Source organism: Heloderma suspectum, chromosome 3 (assembly GCF_057233095.1).
Source record: "Heloderma suspectum isolate Gila_16-S chromosome 3, 16-S_ref, whole genome shotgun sequence".
NCBI lineage: Eukaryota > Metazoa > Chordata > Lepidosauria > Squamata > Helodermatidae > Heloderma > Heloderma suspectum.
This window is the reverse complement of record NC_139460.1, coordinates 94,440,485-94,464,075: the sequence shown is the minus strand read 5'-3', so window position 1 is coordinate 94,464,075 and position 23,591 is coordinate 94,440,485. Positions and strand designations below refer to the sequence as shown.

Below are 23,591 nucleotides of genomic sequence, written 5' to 3'. Positions count from 1 at the left end.
CCATTTCATTTGTTGTTTTCATTAGCCAGGCAACCATTCCCCAAGAGACACAAGGGACCCCTTCAGTGTGTTTAATGGAATCTCTGTGATGTAATTGTCAAAATCCTAGTTGCTATATATGGCAATTATTCCAGACAGATTAGATGACATAGAACAGATGGGCTGCTTGCCTGCTCACTTCTAGCCCCCATCTTTACTTTTTTTTGCTTTCATATTTAGCGCTGTGCAGTGAAACTGTTCTAACCAAATTAACTATAGCTGCAGTTCTTAGATCTTAATACAAGTGATTGGCAGTGGAGGCTGGTAGCCCTGATGTCAGTGGGGCTGTGAATCCACTCCAGGTTTCAGCAGAACCAATCAGAACTCTAAAGGAGCTCCGTTAGCTCCATTAGAATTCTGACTGAAACCCAGAGCGGATTTACAGCCCCACTGACATCATAGCCACCAGCCTGCACTGGTGATTGAGAGATGGTGTTGAAAGTTGAAGAATTATTTCTTCCTATCGTAGATGGATTTGGGTTTCTCTGAAGCTAAAGTAACTGGTGAATTGTTCTGAAGAACACATTGTCATCCAAGGTGCTCTTATATTGCGACAAAAACTCATATTAAAGACCAAAGGCTAGGTACAGAAAGGCTCTACAACCTGTGACTGCAATGTGCCAGCTGTTATTCTTACAAGAGCTATCAGACAACCTTTGAGATAAGAATGTAGACTCACTCTACCACATTTCTACTGTGTATAACTCTCTTTTGTGCCACCTCATCTCTATCTTGAATCAGGAATTTATACTCATTGGAGAATGTCAGGATGCATGAATACAGCTAAAGATGTGAATTGTCTCCATTAAAAAGTATTGTGTTTAAAATGTTGACACGTGGCCTGAAAGCACATATACACTGTGATCACTGTTTCGCACATGTCAGTAATCAGTTGATGTTTCACTTACCAAGTGATGAACACCCTTAAGAGAAACGTAATTAAACGTGTACCTATATATGAATGAAAACAAGGCCAACTATTGCCATTTTGGAAGCGGTGGACTATGCATATTATAGCTTATAAATAATATTGACAAAGAACCCTTAAAGAGAGACCCAGCAGAAGATGAGTATTTTCCAAATTTCAGCCCTTGACTGTAAATATGTCTTCCCAACCCTGTCGGAGCAGCACTACTAGTTCATAAATTTTCTGTTATTTATTTTGTAACTGCATCTAAATCACAATAAACAGTCCAGCACTGGGCTGCCAGACCAGATAAAATGTAACCCTTGCCATCAACACAGTCCATTTTCAGGCCAATATAAACTAAGGGGGCATATTTAGAAGATACAATAGGCTTCTGTATACACAGGGATGGAGTCTTTCTCTTCTGCTAGAATAAAACATTTCTCACATAAGCGCATCCATGGTACATCATCAATATGTCTTTAATTTCTTATGTTACTGACAGGACATTCAAAGGAAGAGCCCTAATTCCTCATGGGCCCTTATTCAGGATTAAAGAAGTGCAGACACAGAAGAGCTACCCAAAGTATCTTTCCAATAAAAATACCTTTCTGAAAACCAGGGCCCCTCCACCACCTTGCAAGCGTTTTCATCTTCAGCATAGATATACATTCTGATGTCTGTTTCATCATTTGGCACCTTCCCAAATATCATCGCGGCTCCCTCTCTGTGGCTCTCAAATGAGAGCTGTATTAATGATCCTCGGTGGTGTCAGAACAGCACTTAACATGCTGTCGCACGGCTGTCCTTGGCTGTCGTTGCTTCTGGGAGTTCTGCTGCAGAGCACGTGTCCCTCCCGCTCTTTCTGCTGCACCCCTAGGAGTTGCATTCCTCACAGTGGCAGGAGAGAATGTAGCGGTAGGTGGCGGTGAGCCTCATGCCGCCTGAGCAGCGCAGCCGCATGGCCTTCAGCTTTGACGTCTGCGGCCGGCAGCAATGGCACGTGGATCGGAAGGGCTGTTTTAGGACTGTACTGAATGACACCATTGGCTCAGAGCGTGATGTCTGAGTGCAACGTCCCTCGCAGCGAGCCAGCAGGACCATCTGCAAAGGAGGGAGATGAAAGTATCAGGAACGTAGCAGGGAGAAAGAAGGAATCAGGAAGGTAACCCTGGTGTGGTACAGATTCCATGTTGGCCATAATTAGGAAAGGTATCAAAAATAAAATAGCCAGTATTATACCACCCTGATACAAATCTATGGTGTGGCCACACTTGGGATACTCTACAGTTTTGGTCACCACACCTAAAAAAGGAAACCGTAGGGCTGGGAAAGGTGCAGAAGAGAGCAATCAAAATTATCAAAAGGCTGGACCAGCTTCCCTAAGATGGAAGGTTACAGTGTCTGGGGCTTTTTAGCTTAGAAAAAAAGGGTAAGTAAGGGGGGATATGATACAGGTGTACAAAATTAGGCATAGTGTGGAGAAAGTGGATAGGGATACATTTTTCTCCTGCTCTCACAATACTGGAACCTGGTGTCATCCCATGAAGCTGACTGGTGGCAACTTCAGGACAGATAAAAGGAAGAACTTCTTCACAGAGTGCATAGTCAAACTATGGAATTCGCTACTACAAGATGTAGTGATAGCCACCAATGTGGATGGCTATAAAAGGGGATTAAACAAATTCCTGGAGGATAAGACTATCAATGGCTACTAGTCCTGATGGCTAGATGCTACCTCCAGTATCAGAGGCATTATGCCTATGTACAGCAGTAGCTGGGGAACATGAACAGAGGGTGCTATTGCACTCATGTCGTACTTGTGGGTTTCCCACAGGCGGCTGGTTGGCAACTATGGGAACAGAATGCTGGACTAGATGGAACTTGGTCTGATCCAGCATGGCTCTTCTTATGTTCTTAGGAAGAAAAAGGAATCAGGAAGGAAGCCCTAGAACAGTGCACTTTGGTGACACCAGCATCATTGTGTTTGCAGCCCAATTCAGGAAGCAGTTAAGCCTCATAGCTTCATGTTAATAATATAATTAAGGCTTTGCATACCCCACACTACTCCCCTAAAGGGCTTACATTTTGTACTGGGAAAGCAGTAAAGCGGAAAGGAAAAGGAAAGTGGCATCCTTTTAACATTATATAATAATATTTGCTGTTGCTTTTTAAAATCTGCTTCAATTATGGATGAGGAGGGGTAAGTTATCTAGGAAATTAGAGCCTCCACGTTTGACCAGCAGGAACATTACAAAACCAGTCATGTGTTGTAGCACACTTGGCCATTCCAGAATGTTTTCCATGTGGACCGCTTACACATATAATATTACTGTCTACCACCATCACCATCCTCGAAAATACTATCCTCCTTTTTGTTGTTCTTGTTCAAACTTGCTAAAGGCATAAAGGCCTTCTCTGCTGTGGCACCCCGGTTGTAGAATGCCCTCCACTTGGAAGCCCGATTGGCACAGATGCTGGTTTCATTTTGACACCAAGTTAAAACATGGCTTTTCACCAAAGTCTTTGAGGGCTAATTGAATTCTCTAAAGTTGCACACTGTTTTAACTGTTTTATTGTTTTAGATTTTGAAATTGGCATTAACTTATTTAATGGTTTGATACGCTTTTATCTGTCTAAATTATTTAGTGTTTTAGGGCACAATCCTATGCATGTTTAGACAGAGAAAAGGCCTACAACTCCTAGCATTCCCCAGCCAGCTGGCTGGGGAATGCTGCAAGTTGTAGGCCTTTTCTCTGTCTAAACATGCATAGGATTGCGCCTTTATACTGTTTAAAGTTATTTTATCTGTATGCACCCTGAGATCTTAATGATATAGGGCAGGATACAAATGTTATAAATAGATAAACAAACAAACAGGATAAATTAATCTAGGAAAAGACATTAGAAGGGGGAGAGCAAGATGAAAGTTCTTCAGAATAACTGCAAAGAAACACAGTAGGCTGTGCCATTCTCCTATCAGTAGTTCATAGAACTCGTGCTGCCGTAAGCAACCTTATTTAGAATAAAAATGACAAACAAGCAATAGCAGCGTTACATAGGTTTCCAAGGGAGTACCCTTGACAGAGAGTCTTGTAGCACCATAAAAGCTAACAAATGTATTCTGGCACAATCTTTCATGGACTAGAGTCTACTTGCATCATGCATCTGATGAAGAGGACTCCAGCCCAAGAAAGTGTAGACCATAATACCCTTGCTAGACTCTAGGGGGCCACAAGACTCTGTTCTTTTTACTTGGTAAGGAAGATGTCATCTGTGCCTGAGAGAACATGGGCCACAAAATCAAGATAAATGAATGCCAATCAGCATTTAACTCTAACAGTAATAAGCATCGAGTCAGATTTAGGACCATGGGGGACCAGCAGAGCAATTCTTGTTGCTCAAAGACTGTTGGGGTCTACTCCCCATGTGCATTCTGGAGTTCGCTTTTGCAAGGAAAACTAGGGAAAGGAGAAAACAGTCAGCAACAGCAGCAGGTGTCAGAGCTGCGGTCAATGGCTCTCTCACATTCCCCCCCCCCCATCCAATAGTATGCAGCAGAAAACCCGACAGCTGCTATTAAACCATACTGAATTTTTCCAAGCACAACATTTCAAACAAAAACACTTTTTTGGCATTTTCTCATGTTTCTAAATGAAAACGAAAGGTTGGCCAAAAATCACTTGAAACCATATGTAAACCACTGCATTTGGCTCAAAAGCAAACTAGAGCTGAAGCAGTCATGAATGGAGGATCTGTGTAGATGATGATAAGCCTCCTATCCATGATAAATGCAACTGGCATATTTTTACCTGGATTTTTACTACCCATAGGGGCAGGAACACAGGAAGCTGCCTTATTCCAAGTCAGACCATTGGCTGACTGGCAGCAGGTCTCTGAGGATTCAGAAAGGACAATTTCCAAACTCTGCCTTGAGATGCTGGGGATGGAATCTTCTGCATACAAAACATGTGCTCCACCACTGACCTTGAACCCATTTTGGAAGGGGTCTGTCCCCTCCAGCCCACCCCACCCTAAGTTTCAATCCACATGTAATTATTTCTGAGGCGCACCTAGATATACATCTCATTATTAGACACCTCATTATTATGAGGTGTGCAAAGTAATCATAACATTTTTGCCATTTAATCTTGGATATATATCCAAGATACATGTATGCTCTGAAGCTTCACTCCACGTAAGTATTTAAAACATACATGTAAAAAATTGTGAGATCAATATGTGACACTTCCAGTTAAATATTGAGAGTGTCTTTTTAGAATAGGAAAATCCCTGCCTTTAAAAAACAGCAACCACGCAGTGGCAGCTGGTATCTCCCAACAGTGCTGTCACTCCAAACTACACCCATTCCATTTCACCTGCCCAGCAGGCAAGATTTCCCCTTAGATTTTTCAGAATAATTAGTGCTACTTAAGGTGTGCACCACCAGGGGAATCCCCACTGTTACCTCAAATCTCAGAGTGGTGATAGCAGTGGGGCAATGCCCTTTGGGGGGTCCCTCTAAGGGGCAGGGCTTAGAGGCTAAGCCCCACTCACTGGAGTAATCCCAAGAGGCAGTGTGGGCTGGGTTGGGGTACTCTACAGGCCAGATTAGGGCTGCAAGCAAGGTTCTACACCCCTGACTTAAGCAATCCTGAAAAGATCCCACTTTAGCTAATGTGATTGTGACCACACCAAGGAGCTTAAAGAGGGTAAGAACTTAAGACTCCTCTCCTATACACACTTACCAGGAAATTAAGTTCCATTGAACTCTATGGGGCTTATTTCCCAGGAGATATGGATAGGACTGCACTGTAAGGGAGTTATTTATTTAAAGAAGGCGTTCCTTATAAATGGGTAAAAGCGTCAGCATTTAAAAATAAATCTTGTCATTCAAGTCCCAGAAATCCCTGCCAGCATGGCCAATGGTCAGGGAATGCTGTGAGTTTTAGTCCAAAACATCTGGAGATCTAATTTCTTCCCACCTCTGCCTTAGGGCACTATTCTATGACCCTTGGGAGGGCAACCCAGGGGTCATAGGATACTGCAGACATCCATCTCAATGGGTGAAGAAGGTGGTCCACTACCAGAGGCCTCTTCATTGCAGTGGCAGAAAAATCCACCACTGGAAGAGCGTGGCTAATTTTCCTGTTTGAGTTGCATGTATTTGTCATTTGTTTGCTCACACTCAGTCTGATAAGAAGATCCATAAGAAGAGCCATGCAAGATCAGACCCAGGGTCCATCTAGCCCAGCATTCTGTCCACACAATGGCCAACCAACTGTTGATGAGGAACCCACAACAGCACTCTCCTACCCATGTTCCCCAGTAACTAGTGTACATAGGCTCGCTGCCTCTGGTACTGGAGGTAGCACAGAGCCATCAAGACTAGTAGCCATTGGTAGCCTTTTCCTCCAGGAATTTGTCTAACTCTCTTTTAAAGCCATCCAAATTGGTGGCCACCAATACATCCTGTGGTAGCAAATTCCATAGTTTAACTATGCGCTGTGTGAAGAAGTATTCCCTTTTATCTGTCCTGAATCTCCCACCGATCAGCTTCATAGGATGATCCTGGGTTCTAGTATTTTGAGTGGGGGAGAAAATGTCACCCTATCCACATTCTCCACACCATGCATAATTGTGTACACCTCTATCATGTCTCCCCTTACCCTCCTTTTTTCCCACCTAAACAATCCCAGCTGTTGTAACCTTTCCTCATAGGGGTGGTGCGCCAGCCCCTTGATCATTTGAGTTGCCCTTTTCTGCACTTTTTCCAGCTATACAATATCTTTTTTGGGGGTGTGGTGACCAGAACTGTTCACAGTATTCCAAATGTGGTCGCACCATAGATTTATATAAGGGCAGTATGATACTGACAGTTTTATTCTCAATTCCCTTCCTAATTATGCCTAACATGGAGTTTGCCTTTTTTACAGCAGCCGCACACTGGGTTGACATCTTCATTGAGCTGTCCACCACGACCCCAATATCTCTTTCCTAATCGGTCACCGCTAGCTCAGATCCCATCAGGCTGTACTTGAAGTTGGGATTGTTTGCCCCAATGTGCATCACTTTACACTTGCTTACCTTGAACCACATTTGCCACTTAGATGCCTATTCTCCCAATTTGAGATATCTTTTTGGAGCACAATCCCTTTTTGTTTTAACCACCCTATTAATTTGGTGTCATCCACAAACTTGGACACTTCACTGCTCACTCTGAATGCAAGGTCATTTATGAACAGGCTGAAAAGCATTGGTCCCAATACGGATCCCTGTGGGACCCCACTATTTACTTCCCTCCATTGGGAGACTTTACCATTTCTTCCTACTCTCTGCTTTCTGTTCTTTAACCAGATACTGGTCCATAAGAGGACCTGTCCTCTGATTCCATGACTGCTAACTTTGCTCAGGAGTCTTTGGTGAGGGACTTTGTCAAAAGCCTTTTGGAAGTCCAAGTAAACAGTGTCTGCCAGATCACCCCTGTCTATGTGTTTATTGACACTCTCAAAGAACTCTGAAAGGTTAGTGAGACATAGGCTGACCATACGTACTGTTTTAAATGGGACAGTACCATTTTTTCATATTTCCTGACCTTCCCTTCATTTTAATATAAATGTCAATTTTGTCCCGTTTTTAATTTTTTATAAAAAACTGAATGCATTTCTCATAAGGCTCTATGCTAATCAATGCGTGCAGTAAAACTACTAGTGTGACAAAAGAGGAAGTTCCATTTACTTTATCCAGTCACGGCCAGGCTTCTTGAGCTAGCAACGATCAGACGCTGCCCCCTTGCTTGTCTGCAGTGTCAGGGATTTAAAGAAGCAGTCGCTAAGCCCCCTTCAGCATGTGGGAGCCAGGAGGGTGAGTCTTACTGTTATTTCTACCATCATTCCACCCATAGAGATTCTTTCTGCCCTACATTCAGTTTGATTCGGACTTTTCAGACTCATATTTTGGTTCAACAGACTGTAATATCATCTTACTTTTTCATGAATACGGAATATTACATAACCCCATCCCATTTTTGTCATCGCAGTATCCCATTTTTGTCTCAAGGAAATATGGTCAGCCTAGTGAGACAGGACTTATCTTTGCAGAAGCCATGTTGATCCTTATTCAGCAGGGCTTGCTCTTCTATATGCTTACTAATTTTATCCTTAATAATGCCTTCAACGAATTTACCCAGAACAGACATTAAGCTAACCAGCCTGTAATTTCCCAGATCCCCCCCTCCCCTGGATTCCTTTTTGAAAATTTTATTACATTGGCCATCTTCCAGTCCTCTGGTATAGAGGCTGATCTTAGGGACATGTTGCATATTTTACTTAGAAGATCAGCAATTTCATATTTGAGTTCTTTGAGAATTCTAGGATGGATACCATCCTAGTGATTTATTTGCTTTCAATTTATCAATAAGGTTGAGAATTTAATCTTTTGTCACCACTATTTGCCTCAGTTCCTGAGGCTCCCTTCCTGAAAGCTTCAGTTCAGGCACAGGTATCTGTCTTATATCTTCTGCAGTGAAGATGGATGAAAATAATTCATTCAGCTTCTCTGCAGTCTTCTTGTCCTCCTTCAGTACTCCTTTAACTCCATTGTCATCCAGTGGTCCAGCTGTCTCCCTAGCTGGTTTTCTGCATCTGATATATTTAAAGAATTCTTTATTGTTGGCCTTGAAGTTATTAGCGATACGTTTCCCACTTCCCAGCTGAGCAGAGCAGAGCAGAGGAAGCTGCTCCAGCTGGTCTAGGGACTATAGAAGCAAGCAAGCCCCCAGAGAGCGAGCGACCAGAGCGAGCGAACAGGGGGAGCAAACAGGAGTTGGCCAGGGGAGTTGCAGTGGAAGAGGAAACAAAGGAGACAAAGGCAAAGAAGTAAGTGGGCTGGAGTAAGCCCAGGGGACTGTCCTTTCCCTTCTGAGTGGCTGTGAGCTCACCAGTTGCTCCTGAGAGCTCCAACTGAATTGAGGGTGTGTGGCCTGAGTACTCCCAACAGCTGTGTGGGCAGGAAGTTTCAGTCTGTTTCCCATCTCCCAGCTGAGCAGGCTGAAGGGGCAGGATTGCAGCTTGAGATCAATAGGCATATGGTCAAGGAACACCTAATTACTTTGAATGAGTTCACATCTCCAGGGCCAGATGAACTGCGTCCTAGAGTAATAAAAGAACTGGCAGAAGAACTCTCAGAACCGCTGTCTATTATCTTTGTGAAATCATGGAGGACGGGTGAAGTGCAAGATGATTGTAGGAGGGCCAATGTTGTTCCTATCTTCAAAAAGGGCAAAAACGGGGAACCTGGGAAATACAGACAAGTCAGTCTGACATCAATCCCTGGGAAAATTCTGGAGCAGATGATAAAGCAATCAGTCTGTAAGCACCTTGAAGACAATGCAGTGATTACTCAAAGCCAAAATGGATTTGTCAAGAACAAATCCTGCCAGATGAATCTGATCTCATTTTTTGATCAGGTAACCTCCCTTGTGGACTGTAGGAATGCTGTGGACATAATATACCTCGACGACAGCAAAGCTTTCAACAAAGTGCCCCGTGATATCCTGGTGAGCAAAGTAGCTCAAAGTGGGCTAGATGAAACAACTCTCAGGTGGATCCACACACAGTTGGGTACAGAATCGGACTCAAAGAGTGCTTATCAATGGGACCTTCTCAAACTGGGGAGAGGTAACGAGCAGGGTACCGCAGGGCTCAGTCCTGGGCCCAGTGCTCTTCAACATTTTTATTAATGACTTGGAGGAGGAGGTGCAGGGAATGCTGATCAAATTTGCAGATGACACAAAATTGGGCAGGATAGCTAATATCGTGGAAGACAGAAACAAAATTCAAAGTGATCTGGATAGGCTGGAGCGCTGGGCAGAAAACAACAGAATGACATTTAATAGGGATAAATGCCAAGTTCTGCACCTAAGAAAAAGAAACCAAATGCACAGTTACAAGATGGGCAATACTTGGCTCAACAACACCACAAGCGAGAAGGATCTTGGAATTGTTGTCAATCACAAGCTGAATATGAGTCAACAATGTGATGTGGCTGCAAAAAAGGCAAATGCTATTTTGGGCTGCATTAATAGAAGTATAGCTTCCAAATCTCATGAAGTACTAGTTCCCCTCTACTCAGCACTGGTTAGGCTTCATCTTGAATACTGTGTCTAGTTCTGGGTGCCACACTTTAAGAAGGATGCAGACAAACTGGAGGGGGTTCAGAGGAGGCAACAAAGATGATCAGGGGCCTGGAAACAAAGCCCTATGATGAGAGACTGAAAGAACTGGTCCTGTTTAGCCTTGAGAAGAGAAGACTGAGGGGAGATATGATAGTACTCTTCAAGTACTTGAAAGGCTGTCACAGAGAGGAAGGCCAGGATCTCTTCTTGATCATCCCAGAGTGCAGGACACGGAATAATGGGCTCAAGTTACAGGAAGCCAGATTCCAGATGAACATCAGGAAGAAACTTCCTGACTGTTAGAGCAACACAACAATGAAACCAATTACTTAGGGAAGTGGTGGGCTCTCCCACACTGAAGGCATTCAAGATGAGGCTGGACAGCCATCCGTCAGGGATGCTTTGACTTTGATTCCTGCATTGAGCAGAGGGTTGGACTCGATGGTCTTATAGGCCCCTTCCAATCCTACTATTCTATGATTCCAAGTTCTTCGAAATGCTTTTTTGCATCTCTTATTGTCTGCTTGCATCACCTTTATGCAACCTTGTGCTCCCTTTTGTTTTCCTCACTTGGGCAAGACTCTGAAGGAGGCTCTCTTTTCTCTAATAACTCCCTTAACGCTGCTTGTTAACCATGCCGGCGACCTCTTGGACTTGGTGCTACCTTTCCTAACCTGTGGTATACATTTTAGCTGGGCTTCTATCATTGTGGTTTTGAGTAATCACCAAGCATTTTGAAGGGATTGAATCCTCTTGCCTCCCGCCAATGTCTAATTACAGCTGGTGAACATGAGAGCATTTTTATATGGGCTTTGAGTTTTACATTTAAGAACATAAGAACTCAAGAAGAGCCCTGCTGGATCAGACCAAAGGCCATCTAGTCCAGTGTTATGTGCACACAGTAGCCAACCAGCTGCCCATGGGAAACCTGCAAGCAGGACATGAGTGCAACAGCACCCTCCTGCCCATGTTTCCCAGCAACTGGTTTACATAGGCATATGATAAATGTACATTGATAAATGTACCTCTTTGAATGTGTTTTGTGGTCACATTTTCAAACGCATCTCTGCAACCATAAAGTCTCCAGGCCAACACAATCTATTCCGTATCCCTCACAGGCAGCGCAAACCCTTCTTCCAAGCATGGGCTCATGTGGGAAACCTAATTTATGAAGGTCAACAATGTGTTGGCTGAAATGTCTGTGACTAGCAGTTGGAAAAATTGCCACCACACTCAAGGGCAGTGCCTAGCTTTGTAACTGGCCAATTCATATGTTTCTTCATGAAAGCAGGTAGCTGGGGAATCCAGAACTACATTGCATGAACCAGCCAGAGGTGGCATCATCATGAGGCAGCTCTTTCAGGCAGCAGATTCTAGAAAGGATCGTCATTTTCCTGCATTCACAACTGCCACAGCTGGAATCCAGAGAACTGTGCAGCTAGTTCCACACACCGAGCAGGACTTTGGGCTTGGGGGTCTTGAATAGGAGCCTTCTGCCAAATTGCTTTTGAAATGGAAGAGAATCCAAGCAATTCATGATGATGTGGCATGTGGGTCGGCAATTCAAAGGGGAGAAAAAGTCCCCCAAATACCACTGGGTGAAGCAGTTCTCCCAGCCCTGTCTTTTGTGGGAGGCCCCATTTTAACATTTCACTTCAGATGCTAAAATGTAGGACAACATTTCTCAACATGGCCAACTGGGGATGAAAGGAGTTGTAGTCCAACACTTTGGAAGGCACCAGACTGGGAAGGCTGGTCTAGGGTCTGTCCTGGAACTGGTCCTAAGGGTTGGATCCAATGTTGTGCAAGTGGCAAAATGGGAGTTCCGCTGGCACAATGGGACTTCCTCGTCTTTTCCTCTCCCATGCAGCCCCCTATGTATACCCTAAATGCTCTCTGGAGGGTTCCCCAACCCTCCAGAGAAGATTTGGCAGGGGAAAGGGGAAATCCGTTCTGCTAGCAGTTTCCTTTCTACTAGCAGATTACCAGCTTTGGACCCAATACCGTGTTTTCTTTTTAAATATGAAAGTTGGACTTCTCAAGAATCTGTTTGGAGCATCACAGAATCATATGGGGACTAATGTTCCCCATATGCCTGCTTCTCCTGCAAGGGGCAGCCATCTTTGTGTAAGTGATCAGTTACAACATTAGTTTCCTGGAACCCTGACAATCTGATTTTCAGCTTGAGTACATGTGATATATGGAGTTCTTGGCTTCAGTACGTTTTGGGTTTAGGATCTCAGATTAGTCTTAATCCAGAAGCAATGAGAGATGTCTGAAGAAGTTCACGTAAATATCAAGAAGGCTACCTTCTGTTTCCCACATGTATTGTTGAACATCCTTTCTTTGAACTCAGAGATCACCCTGATGGTTCTGGAACAAATTCCTAGCTGATTTAGACAGGACACTCTCTGTTACTGATACGCAATACTAGGTATTTAATACATAGGGTTGGAACTAACACTGGTCATCCGCTAGCAGAACAGAAACCACTAGCAGAATAGATTCCTCCTCCTGCAGCCCACACATAGGACAGAGAAATCCACAACAAAGTCAAATCAGTTCAGATTTCTATGAATCCAACCTGCAGATTCTGCATCAGACAGGCTTTTCCTAAGTTGCATGGATTTGCAGACCAGGTTGTGGTGTGTGTTTTTTAACTTTCTGGAATGTTATGCAAATTGAGTCATAGAAACATATGTAAAATTTAAAAACACCAGCTGAAAATATGCATTTCCTCTATAGGCTAAAGCATGAAAATGCATATTTGGGAGACATTTGCACATTTTGGGGAGGATTTGCACATTTTAGGGGGGATTTGAGCATTTTTGCAAGTGACAGTTTACACAAATGCAAACTTGCACAAATTCGGAAATTGGAAAAATCCAATTCTACCAATGAGTGGGTGATGGAATGAAAGGCACCTGACAATCAGCAAAACAGATGGAACAGATCTTACAAAATCAGTGCGTCCTTCCTCACGCACCCTCCAAATCTGCTCCAGAGGGTTAGGGGACCCTCTTTGACAGATCTGGGTCATGCAGGGCAGCTGTAGAGGAGGAGGAGTGAATCAGGAAGTCCCATTACATCAGCAGAAGTGGCATTGCACCACTGGACCTCTGTTCACACAGTTGTTGGATACAACCCACTATTTAAAAAAGGGGGGGATATAAAGGGAGATTAACCATAGTGTGAGGCCTCAGTCAAGCTCAAAGACAACTTGCAGTTGGAGGTCCAGTTCTGGGAAAGGCAGAACAAGACAGGTTAATTTGTCTTTCCCTTTGTTAAAAATCTTAGAAAACATATGAAGTACTATGGCTTTCATTATAACCAGCAATACTTGATTTGTCCATAAAACTTGAGATTTGGTGTTGGTGCTACCCCCCAACATATTTCCAAACACCTCTAATGGATCTACCACAAGGTCAAAATAAATCTCTGACAGCCTCATGTTGGTATGGAAGTATAAAGGTTCCAGAACTGTCCCCAAGTCGTGAGAAAATATCACCAAAACACCTCTGACATCAAAATCTTTGACAGCAACCCTAACACTGGACAGAAAGTTTGAAGTTTAGAGAGTTGAACTAGCCCTCAATTTGGTTTTACAAAACAGCATGGTCTGCTCTTGTGTTGGGTGTTGTTGTTGTTGTTTGTGGTGCTTGCACAAATGTACCAAATGTTGAGAGGTTTTTGGTGGTGCTTACCTTTGAACTGCACTTGTACAAAGGATGGCTGATGGAATCAACATAATGATGCCTCATGCAGCGGGCTGGGTCAGAATCCACCATGAAGCTACTGTCCGTTTTACTGTCTGCATCTCCCATTATCACCAGAAGGGACAGCATGGAAATCGAAATGGCCAGGACATGATTTCCCATCGTTGGAGAGCTTCTCAGGAATAACAGTAGAGGGAGGCAGAGTATCAAAAGCACTCTAAAGAAACCTTTGAGTAAAGTGGAAGGGCCTTGAAGTCTCTGGGTTGTCATGGCTGGTTTTGGGTTAGGCATTTGTTGAGGTTATAATCCATCAAAACATCTCCTGCATGGCTGGAATTTAAAAAAAATAATAATATGATCCTAAACAGCAACAACAATTGCCTCTAGAGGAAAATACGCATAAATCATAATAAAGCTGAGAAGACTGGTGTTAACCAAGAAATACTTACTAATTCAAACACTGTCCCTCAGTAGGTGTCCTGAAAGAAGAGGTCAGTGCCTTGCCATGTTTAAGGCCTCCTCTATCAACACTTTAATAATGAGGATATTAGCTTTTAATATTGCAAGGAATGTTTTTACATGATAAAAGCCTCCAGTGTGGTTTAGTTCAACGTGAATTATTTAGGAATGCACCTGAGGATTTCTGAACATTAAAAGCACCAAAAGGTGTATTCCAGGAAATTATATTGAGTTATTGTTACATTAAAAATGGAATTTGGGGCTCAGAGAAGAAGTGGAAATGAATTCATTGGATGCATGCCTTTCCCTGGAGATCTACCTAGCCATTACTAATCAGTGACCACTCCTGCTATATACTTGCTTTTACGGGATGCCAGCCCATATATAGTTGTGCCCACTTAAATATATTGGGACATATGGAACGTATGTGGAATTGCACATATTTATTATTTGGATTTAAAGTATTTTTATTCTGCTCCTCAGCCAAAAAAAAGCTCCCGGAGCAGCTGACAATCAATCAGTAAACAAGACAGTCCCTGCCCACAGGCTTACAATCTAAAAAAGACATGGCACATAAGGAAAAGGGGATGAAGAGGGAAGAGGAAAAAATCAAATAGACTTTCAGCAGGGGCTGGTAAAATGACATATGCACAGACAAACACAAATATATATGACAAAGAGAGGGAGCACAAAGCACAATCTTTTCTTGCATTCACAAGTGGGAGGGTGCCTGTGATAAAAGAACCTGATATAAAATGAACTCTGAATGAGACTTTATTATTAATAGATTCTATTATCAAATGAAGTACACACAATATTTGTATTGTATTTTACAGTTTTAATTGTTGTGAACCGTCCAAAGAGCTTAGGCTATTGGGCAGTATAAAAATGTAATACATAAATAACATAACATAACATAAGATTCTTTTTTTTCAATCTCAGAGAAGTGACGACCACTGCTAATTTGTCTGTGCTGGTTTGTTCAAGTATATGCAAATGTTCATTTACTTGCTTCAAACCTAAAAAATACACAAACCCCAAACCCAGCCTAAGCAGCTTCCACAAATAACCCTAACAGCGCAATCCTGAGCATATCCATTCAGAAGTAAGTTCCTTGGAGCTCAATGGGTCTCATTCCCAAGACAGCATGTATAGGATTGCAGAATAAAAGCCACATCCAATTGCTTTCAGTTGAACTAGGATACAACTGAATAAAGTATAAATCCTTACATTTCATGAAACAATGAGGATAAGAAACAACGCCCCCTGCGATTTCTGGTCACGACAACTGTTGTTGACAATCTGAAGCTCTTAAAGCTGAATGAATATATGTCCTGCTGAACTTGGTATTTATTCACTGGGAGATATTTGACATTATTCCTGTGATACATGCATGAACCACTTCATAGAACAGCAAGAGCTGCTGATCTTGCAGCTTCAGCTCCGCCAGTAAACTTATCAAGTTTGTTTTCCATTAGCATACAAGGTCTGTCCAACCAGCCAATCTGAAAGGAGGTTTTTCCCAGTGCATTCATCATGCAAGGACAAAGAAGGCCACCTCCCCTGCTCCAGCAGCCACCTGTCTCCCCTACTTTCCTTGCCCACACCCATGTCAGCAAAGCTGAGCAGTTCTCTCTCCCTCTTCTCCCTGATAGCAGGCTGAAGCCTGAGCACTCTAACTAGGAAAGATACGGGTGGGCAAACTACCAATGTTAAAGCACACCACAATTCTCCAAACATCAGCTCCCCGCTCGCCTCTCCTCCGTTTGTCCTGCCATGTGTGTTTGCTGTTCATTTGGCACGAATGGGGAAATTGCACCAAACGAATGGCTATCAAACAGGAAGACTGCACAATTCCCAAACTTGCGCAAATTTCCAAAAAAACAACCCCGTAGACTAAAGCATTGGTTATTTAAAATGTGCGCATGCTGAGAAGGTTGTGTATTTTGAGAAAGTGCACATTTTTCAAGTGCTCATTTTCTGAACATCAAGTGGAGTTCATGAATTTGTGAACATTTTTGGAGAAAATTCCGTTCCTGTCCACGTTCGCATTCCAGATTGCAAAGGCAGCATTTTCGAGTGGTTTGTGAACTGAAACGAAATTCTCATACCTCACTAAAGAGTAACCTAGAGAAATGATGCACAGGCTCTGTGTGTGCTCAAGGTTAATTTCTCAGTGCCTGAATGGCAGATCCTCATTCAGTTACCATGGAGTTTAATGCGATATACAACACGGTGGCACAGGGAAACAACTGGCAAAGTTTTTCTGAGGCTTTATAGCAGGAAAAGGCAGAAAGTAGATTTCCAGATGTTTTGGACTTCAACTCCCAGCATTCCTGACCATTGGCCATGCTGGCAGGGTCTTCTGGTAGATGAAGTCCAAAGCATCTGGAGATCTACCTCCTGCCCACCCCTACTTTATAGCTTTTGCTCTCCTAGCCTGGCAGTTCCAATGTCTAGGATGGTGGTGGTTTGACTTCAAAGCTGAATGATCTTATTTCTTTTTTTACTAGGATGTTTGTGGTTTACTGATACACTTTCACTTGACAAAGCAAGAGTGCATACCCAAAATCTCTTTAGCAGTCAAGGCATAAACCTAATCATTTTCAAGCGATCCTAAGCATGCATTCTTGATTAAGAAGATGCTTTGCTAGATCAGACCCAGGGCCACTTATTCCCCCAGTTTTGGCAAGAAGTCCAGCAACCAGCAGGCACCAGGTAGTTCACCAGTCTACTTTCAACCCACTGGCTGGTCTAGGAGATACCACATGGAGATGTATCGCATTCTACACGTTTTTGCACATTGAGTACAATGACAGCATGGCAAAGTAGAGGATTTTATGGGGAGACAGTTTGGGGTGATGGAGGCACAAAGCAGCATAAAAAAATGAACGCAGATGGGTGTATAAAAGAATGAAGATGCGAAGAGGGTGGCCACTTGAATCACCCCAAAGAGGAAATGCATCTTTAAACTGGAGTTGGACAAGACAGTCCTTTGAATAGAAGACACCTTCAAATAGAGGACTGTCCTCTGTTCAAGACTCCAGTTCCTTCAAAAGTTCCAAGGTAGGACTAGTGATTCCGATGTGATCCTGACAAAAGTGTTCTTCTTGTGCCTTGCACAAAGGAGAACTTCAGTGGGCTGTGCCCATTACTGACCACCATTTCGTTTTTAAGATCATGGTTTCCAACAGCTGATTTAAAATGGAAAAGCTAGGTCTCTTCCCCAGACATCCAAATATACTTATATTCTTTCGTTGTTTCCTTGCTAACCCTCCACAGTGGATTGATTTCTTCTTCATATGAAAGGCAGGGAACGCCTGCCTTCATGGCCAATCCTGAGTCCCATCTAATGGCCATTAGTCTCAGTCCACGGCTAGGATGGACATGTGTCCTACCTTTTGGAGGACAATCCTCCATTTGAAGACATCTTCTATTTCAGGGATGGGCAACTGTTTTGGCCTCAAGGGCTGCGTGTGGGGCTGGGTGGCAAGTCGGGAGCTGTACACACACACCCTCTCTTCACAAAGATGGTGAGGTTTAAACTGTCTGCCAAAATCTAAGGATGGGATCCCGAGATTGCTGGAGGGTGAAGGATGTGAAAACCTCTCCCTCCCTGCAGCAGTTCCCACGGAGATCACTGTTCCAGTGCTGCTGCAAGTGATGATGGAGCCAGTGGAGGCTGCCGGCTCTGGTTTTGGTGGGGCTGTAAATCCATTCTGGGTTTCAGTCAGAACCAGCCAGAACTCTAACGGAGCGAGACAAGGCGCTGAACCTATTTTGGGGGTAGTGTTCAGCACCTTGGATGGAGCAGTGGTCTTTCCCCCCTAGCCCAGGTGATGCCTGATCAGTGGGGCTGTGGGGAACAGCAGGTGCGGCTCTCCTAGCTCTGCAGGCCACATGAAGAGCCCCAGGTTGCCCGCAGGTGTTCTACTGGAAGGGCTGCCCAGTCCAGCTCTGGCTTAAAGGAATGCTGCTGCGCTGAAAGTCTCTCCCACACTTTTTTCAACCATTCTCACTAAATTTGATAGAAGAGAAATTGCTTTCAAAAAGATACTCAATGGTGAAGAAATTTCGGAGAAATTCTGATGGGCTGGGTTTGGGTTTCTCGGGCTTACCTTACTTAGGAGGTGGCCGAGGAGTGAGCACAAGTGTCCTGTTCTTCATTGTACAATCATCGTTCTGGCCGCCTGTGGCCTCCTCAGCTTCCTACACTTGAATGAAAGCCCAGTTTAAGACACCATGAGGGAATTCCTCCCATAGGGCTTTTTCAGACCAGGATTTGCAGGCCGCCTGAGAGGCTAGCTGTGATTAGGTAAGCTCAAAAACACCACGAACATAAATCATAAAGCATCCTGAATGAAGCAGAACAATGGTAGCCTCTTTCATGGGGGGAGAAAACTTTTAGGAACTTGGAGGACAGATTTTGGCAGAGCACTAACTCCACCTCATCCCTGGAGCTGGCCACAGCACTGCCTCCACCTGCATTGTGGTGGATGTAAACTGAGGACCAGCCTGCCAAGACAGTTGATGTGGTTGCAGCATGAAACCACCACCCCCAAACCCTCACTAAAAAGAAAGAAGCTGTGCTACAAGCCCTGCCAATGGGGAGTCCTACCTGGGAGAAACTGTTGAGAATTTCTCCTCCCCCTGGAGAAATTCAGTGAAATTGTCTCCCAAATTTCTCTGCCCACAAGTAAGGTGGAGAATTTCAAGAGGCCATTTGCACACAGCTCTAGTTTAAAGATCTAGAGCTATGCGAAGGGAGGGAGATCAGAGCCTTGATGTGCCTCATCAACAGTTCGCAGACTGAGCAAGCACACGGGTCACTTCATCACAATCTTCCATACTATGATGAGATGTCTTTTATTTCTATTTAAATTCTCGTCATTATTTCTATATTTGCATCTACACATATATATTATTTATTTTTATTATTATTACATTTATATCCCACCTTTTGTCCTCTCTCAGGGAACCCAGGGTGGCTCACGTGGTCCTTGTCCTCTCCGTATTATCCTCATAACAACCCTGTGAAGTAGGTTAGGCTGAGAGTCATTGAGCTTCATGGCTGAGTGGGGACTAGAACCCAGACCTCCCGAGTCCCAGTCCAACACTCTAACCACTACACCACACTATGCATTATTATGCACTATGCTTTATGATACATTATTATATACATTATGTGTGTAGGTAATATACTCATAGTGTATATTTCATATACATATTATAATGTATATGTAAGTAATTATGCATGTACATTGCATAAAAGATGCTCTTTTAATGCAAAATGGTGCTCTGTTTTGTCCTCTCTGGGAGTGAAGCATACAGTAAGTGGCCGCCCTACCCAAATTCCACTCACGGAGCCTTATGAGTTGGGGATCTGCCTCCCACCTGTCTTTCCTGAGATGTCCTCAAGCTAACCTGCATCTGTCTGGGTGAAGCAACTTGTGCTCCCCTTGCACTGCCTCTGTCCCAAAGGCAGCTTGGTGGGGGAGGAGGGGGACATGCCGGAACGCTATGGAAGCCACTCTGCACCCTGCTCTCAGCACGTGCCCAGAGGAAGAGATGAAGCCCATGGTCAGATAGAAACATTGCCAAGCACTTTGCGTGCTTGGCTCTGTGAAGGAAGCCTACTGAGCCGCTGCGAGTGCCATTTTGGCAGGGCACAAATCAAATAAATACATACATACCACTCCCATCAAAGTAGCGGACAAATAGGCAAAACATACTTAACAGTTAATATTGTGTTCCAGTCCTTGGCAGGTGAGTTGCTCAGGGAAGGTCAAGAACACACCTTCCTCTTTGCTGACAATGCAGTTCAGCCATATCTAAAGCACTCATTTTCTTTGGAGGATTGTTTGTTTGTTTGTTTGTTCGACTGACTGATTGATTTTGTTGCTCCCATCAAGAAGCCTGCCAGCCTGATACTAGATTTAGATCTAATAATAGGCATACAGTTCAAGAACTGGATTGCTGTGCAAACAAGTGGTAGCCACACCTAAGGCAGACGTTCTGCTCCCAGCAAGTTCATTCCCTCTACTCCCTGCGTGACCTGTCCATCTGGTGTAGTGTCTGCATGCATCCAGAGAAAGACAGAGACAGAGACATACACACACACTACCGGATGCCTAAAGTCTATGGGCCTTTCTCCAGACATTTTTCATTAGCCTGGGGGATTACATTTAACTTTTTCTAATAGCTTTCCTTATCTTTGCCATGAAATCACTAGGCAGCCGTAAGCAAAACAGCCTCTGCCCCCTATCAGCAGGGGGGCAACAACAGGGTTGTTGTGAGGATTTCAACAGGATAAAGTATGTGAAGCACCTTGAACATGCTGAAGCTCTAATAAAGATAGATAGATGATAGATAGATAGATAGATAGATAGATGATTGATAGATAGATAGATAGATAGATAGATAGATAGATAGATAGATAGATAGATGATAGGTGTAAAGCGGCACAATGCCAAAGCAATAAGGATGTGTGATCCAGTGTGGATGCAATCAGTCTTAAGGTAAAATGTATAAGAAAGAAAGACTAACAACAGAGTATTCAAAAAATATTTTAACCTAAACATTTCAGCTTCCACCCTCATCCGTAGCTGTGCTGTAGCTACTACTCATCAGCTACTGATGATGGCAGAAACCGAAATGTTTAGCTTAAAATGTTTTGAATATTGTTAGTCTTTCTATCATGTGTGTATGTATACACAAACACACTGCCTTTCAACAGAAACACCTTCAACACAACTTACAATAAATACAATAAAAAACACGTGCAAGCTTTAAAAAAAAGAAAAAGTCCTGCTCATTTGTAACCCCATAAGGAAAACGCAGGAACACCATCCTTGCTTCCCATGCTGGCAACTGCACCTTCAGGAGGTGTGTGTGAGGGGCTCTCTGTGCATACAGTTCTATGCATGTAGGGCTCCTCCATGTGATGGACCATGCGGAGGAGACCTATGAGCATACAGCTAGGGGTTGGGGGCGGGGGCAGCCTGTGGGTACATCAGCTTCAGGGGCATTGCCAGCAAGCCTGGTCCTGGTTTCCCCTCCCGCTTCCACTGAACATGTACGGTGATTCCAAGCAGCCAGAGGCAGTGCTATGGTCTGTCTTGCATGTAAGACAAGTGTGGTGGAGATACTGGTGAATTGTGATGCCCTCTCCAATCGAGTGTTTAATAGTCTCTGTAAGCCATTCCTCCCCTGGCTCATGTGACTACAGGTGGGGCCAGGGGCTGCTAACAGTCACATGGGAAGGAGAACAGCTGAGTTCAAGCTCCGTAAGCTGGGGAGATTCCCTGCAGAGCTCTTCCAAAAACCATGGCTGGAAAGCTTTCCAGAGCCAGGAGTAACCCTGCAATTGCAGAGCTTCCTACCACATCTCTCTTTAGAAAAAGAAGGGCTGCACAGCCATTCAGCCAATGGCTTTGGTGCTTCCCCAGCATGCCCTTTCAGGGCTCACAGGGAACTGCATGGCTCCTTTTTCTGAGGCTACAGGGTTTATCTGGGCATGTCCCTAGAGATTCCATGGCCCCACTTAAAATAATAATAATCACCCAAACATCGAGTTGGAAGGGAGCTTGGAGACCGTCAAGTCCCGCACCCTGCTCAACGCCAGCTCTGCAGTACAGGATGACAGATGGCCGTCCAGCTTCTGCTTAAGTACCTCCAGTGAAGGACAACCCATGGCCTCCTGAGGCAGTCTATTCCACTTGCTAGCAGGGAGGAAAGAGCACTCTATCAAGATCTGTGTAAGTGCCACACTCTTATCTGTGTAGGTGTAAGTGTCACACTCTATTGGTAAGAGATAAGTGTAAGTGTCACACTGTGTAAGTGTAAGTGTCACACTCTATTGGTAAGTGTGCAAGTGTAAGTGTCACACTGTAAGTGTGTAACTGTGTAAGTGTAAGTGTCACACTGTGTAAGTGTAAGTGTCACACTCTATCTCTATTGGTAAGTGTGTAAGTAAGTGTCACACTCTATCTGTGTAAATGTCTGTTTACGTGTGTGAATGTGTGTGTGTGCAGATGTATATGTGTGTGTGCAGGGGGGGGAACTCCCAAGACAGCATCACATGTGGTCCTGGGGGCCAAAAAGTTTGTGCAACTTTGTTGTAAAAATTAGGTCTTAACCAAGCTCCAAAATCAAAAGTAGGGCAAAAAAATGTGTCCCTTGCAAGTAGTAATAATGATTCCATGCTGTCTGTCAAGTAAGTCCTTCAGTGCAACATGCAGCCTTGTTCCACCCCAAGATTTATTTACACAGCATCAGCATAAGTGTGCAGAATAACACTTATTTTTGATTATTACATTTATATTCCACCTTTTTTCCTCTTGCAAGGAACCCAAGGCAGCTTAGATAGTCCTTCTCCTCCATTTTATCCTCACAACAACTCTGTGAGGTAGGTTAGAGATGGGGCCAAAGTCACCCAGTGAACACCATGGTTGAGTGGGGACTAGAACCTGGATATCCTGAGTCCCAATCCAACGCTCTAACCACTACTCCACACAGAAAGGAACTAAGCACAGTAAAAGGCCAGGTGTGCATTGGCACAGACCCCTTTCACTGCTATACGAAGGAAGGGCCCAATAGACATTGCCCTTCATCTGTAAGTAAATATTACTCCTGTGGGTTTCTTTCCCTCCCTCCTTCTCCATGTTTCCTTATTTAAGCATTTCTGTCCTGTTGATGACTGGGCAGACAGTGACGCAAGTGCATTCGAAACCCTCGTCCGACATTGTAGTCCAACTTAAAAATGCCTGATGAAGTCATAAAGCAGCTGCAATTCGCTCAGAGGGAGAGAGGTGAAAATAGAAGACTGAAGCAGCATAAAAGATATTTCCAAACAAATTATGGGGATCACACCCCACCCCGACACAATTTTGTACAGACACCAAGTTCAACATTGGGGGCTAGATCCTGCGTGATGTAAAGGAGCAGAGCAACACTGGCTTCAGTAGAACTAAAGTGATTTACATCTGTTGAAGATCTGGTCCACAATTTACACATGCTAATCCGATATTGTATAAACAACGTTCTGGACAAGAGCAAGCATGGCTTTCAGTCAGGTTGTCCAAAAGTTAAGGGTGGGTCTGCTAATTTCTGGCCCTTGTGTCTTCTGTGCTGCCCCCATAGAAGTAGTTCCAGCTGACTGCTGAGTAGTTCCAATATACAGATAGAATCCACCTGTAGTCATTTCTTCAACACTGCAATTTTAAGAAAAACTGAAAACATTAAGACTTCAATGTCGTTTTCCTTGAAACCACTTTACTTTGTCCTAGTATATAAT

General features: G+C 43.8%; 1 protein-coding gene across 2 annotated transcripts in view; it reads right to left on the bottom strand.

Annotated features, from left to right (window-relative positions):
- Window positions 1–1,203: 1,203 nt before the first annotated feature.
- The window catches only part of NDP (norrin cystine knot growth factor NDP), a 38,618-nt gene continuing 16,230 nt past the window's right edge, over window positions 1,204–23,591 (bottom strand). For both annotated transcript variants that reach the window (XM_084841736.1, XM_084841735.1), the window contains 2 exons: window positions 13,826–14,167; window positions 1,204–2,050 (listed from right to left, as the gene is read on the bottom strand). In XM_084841736.1, the coding sequence (XP_084697862.1) occupies window positions 1,823–2,050; window positions 13,826–14,128 (531 nt within the window). In that variant the 5' untranslated portion in view covers window positions 14,129–14,167 and the 3' untranslated portion in view covers window positions 1,204–1,822. The remainder of the gene's footprint in view (window positions 2,051–13,825; window positions 14,168–23,591) is intronic.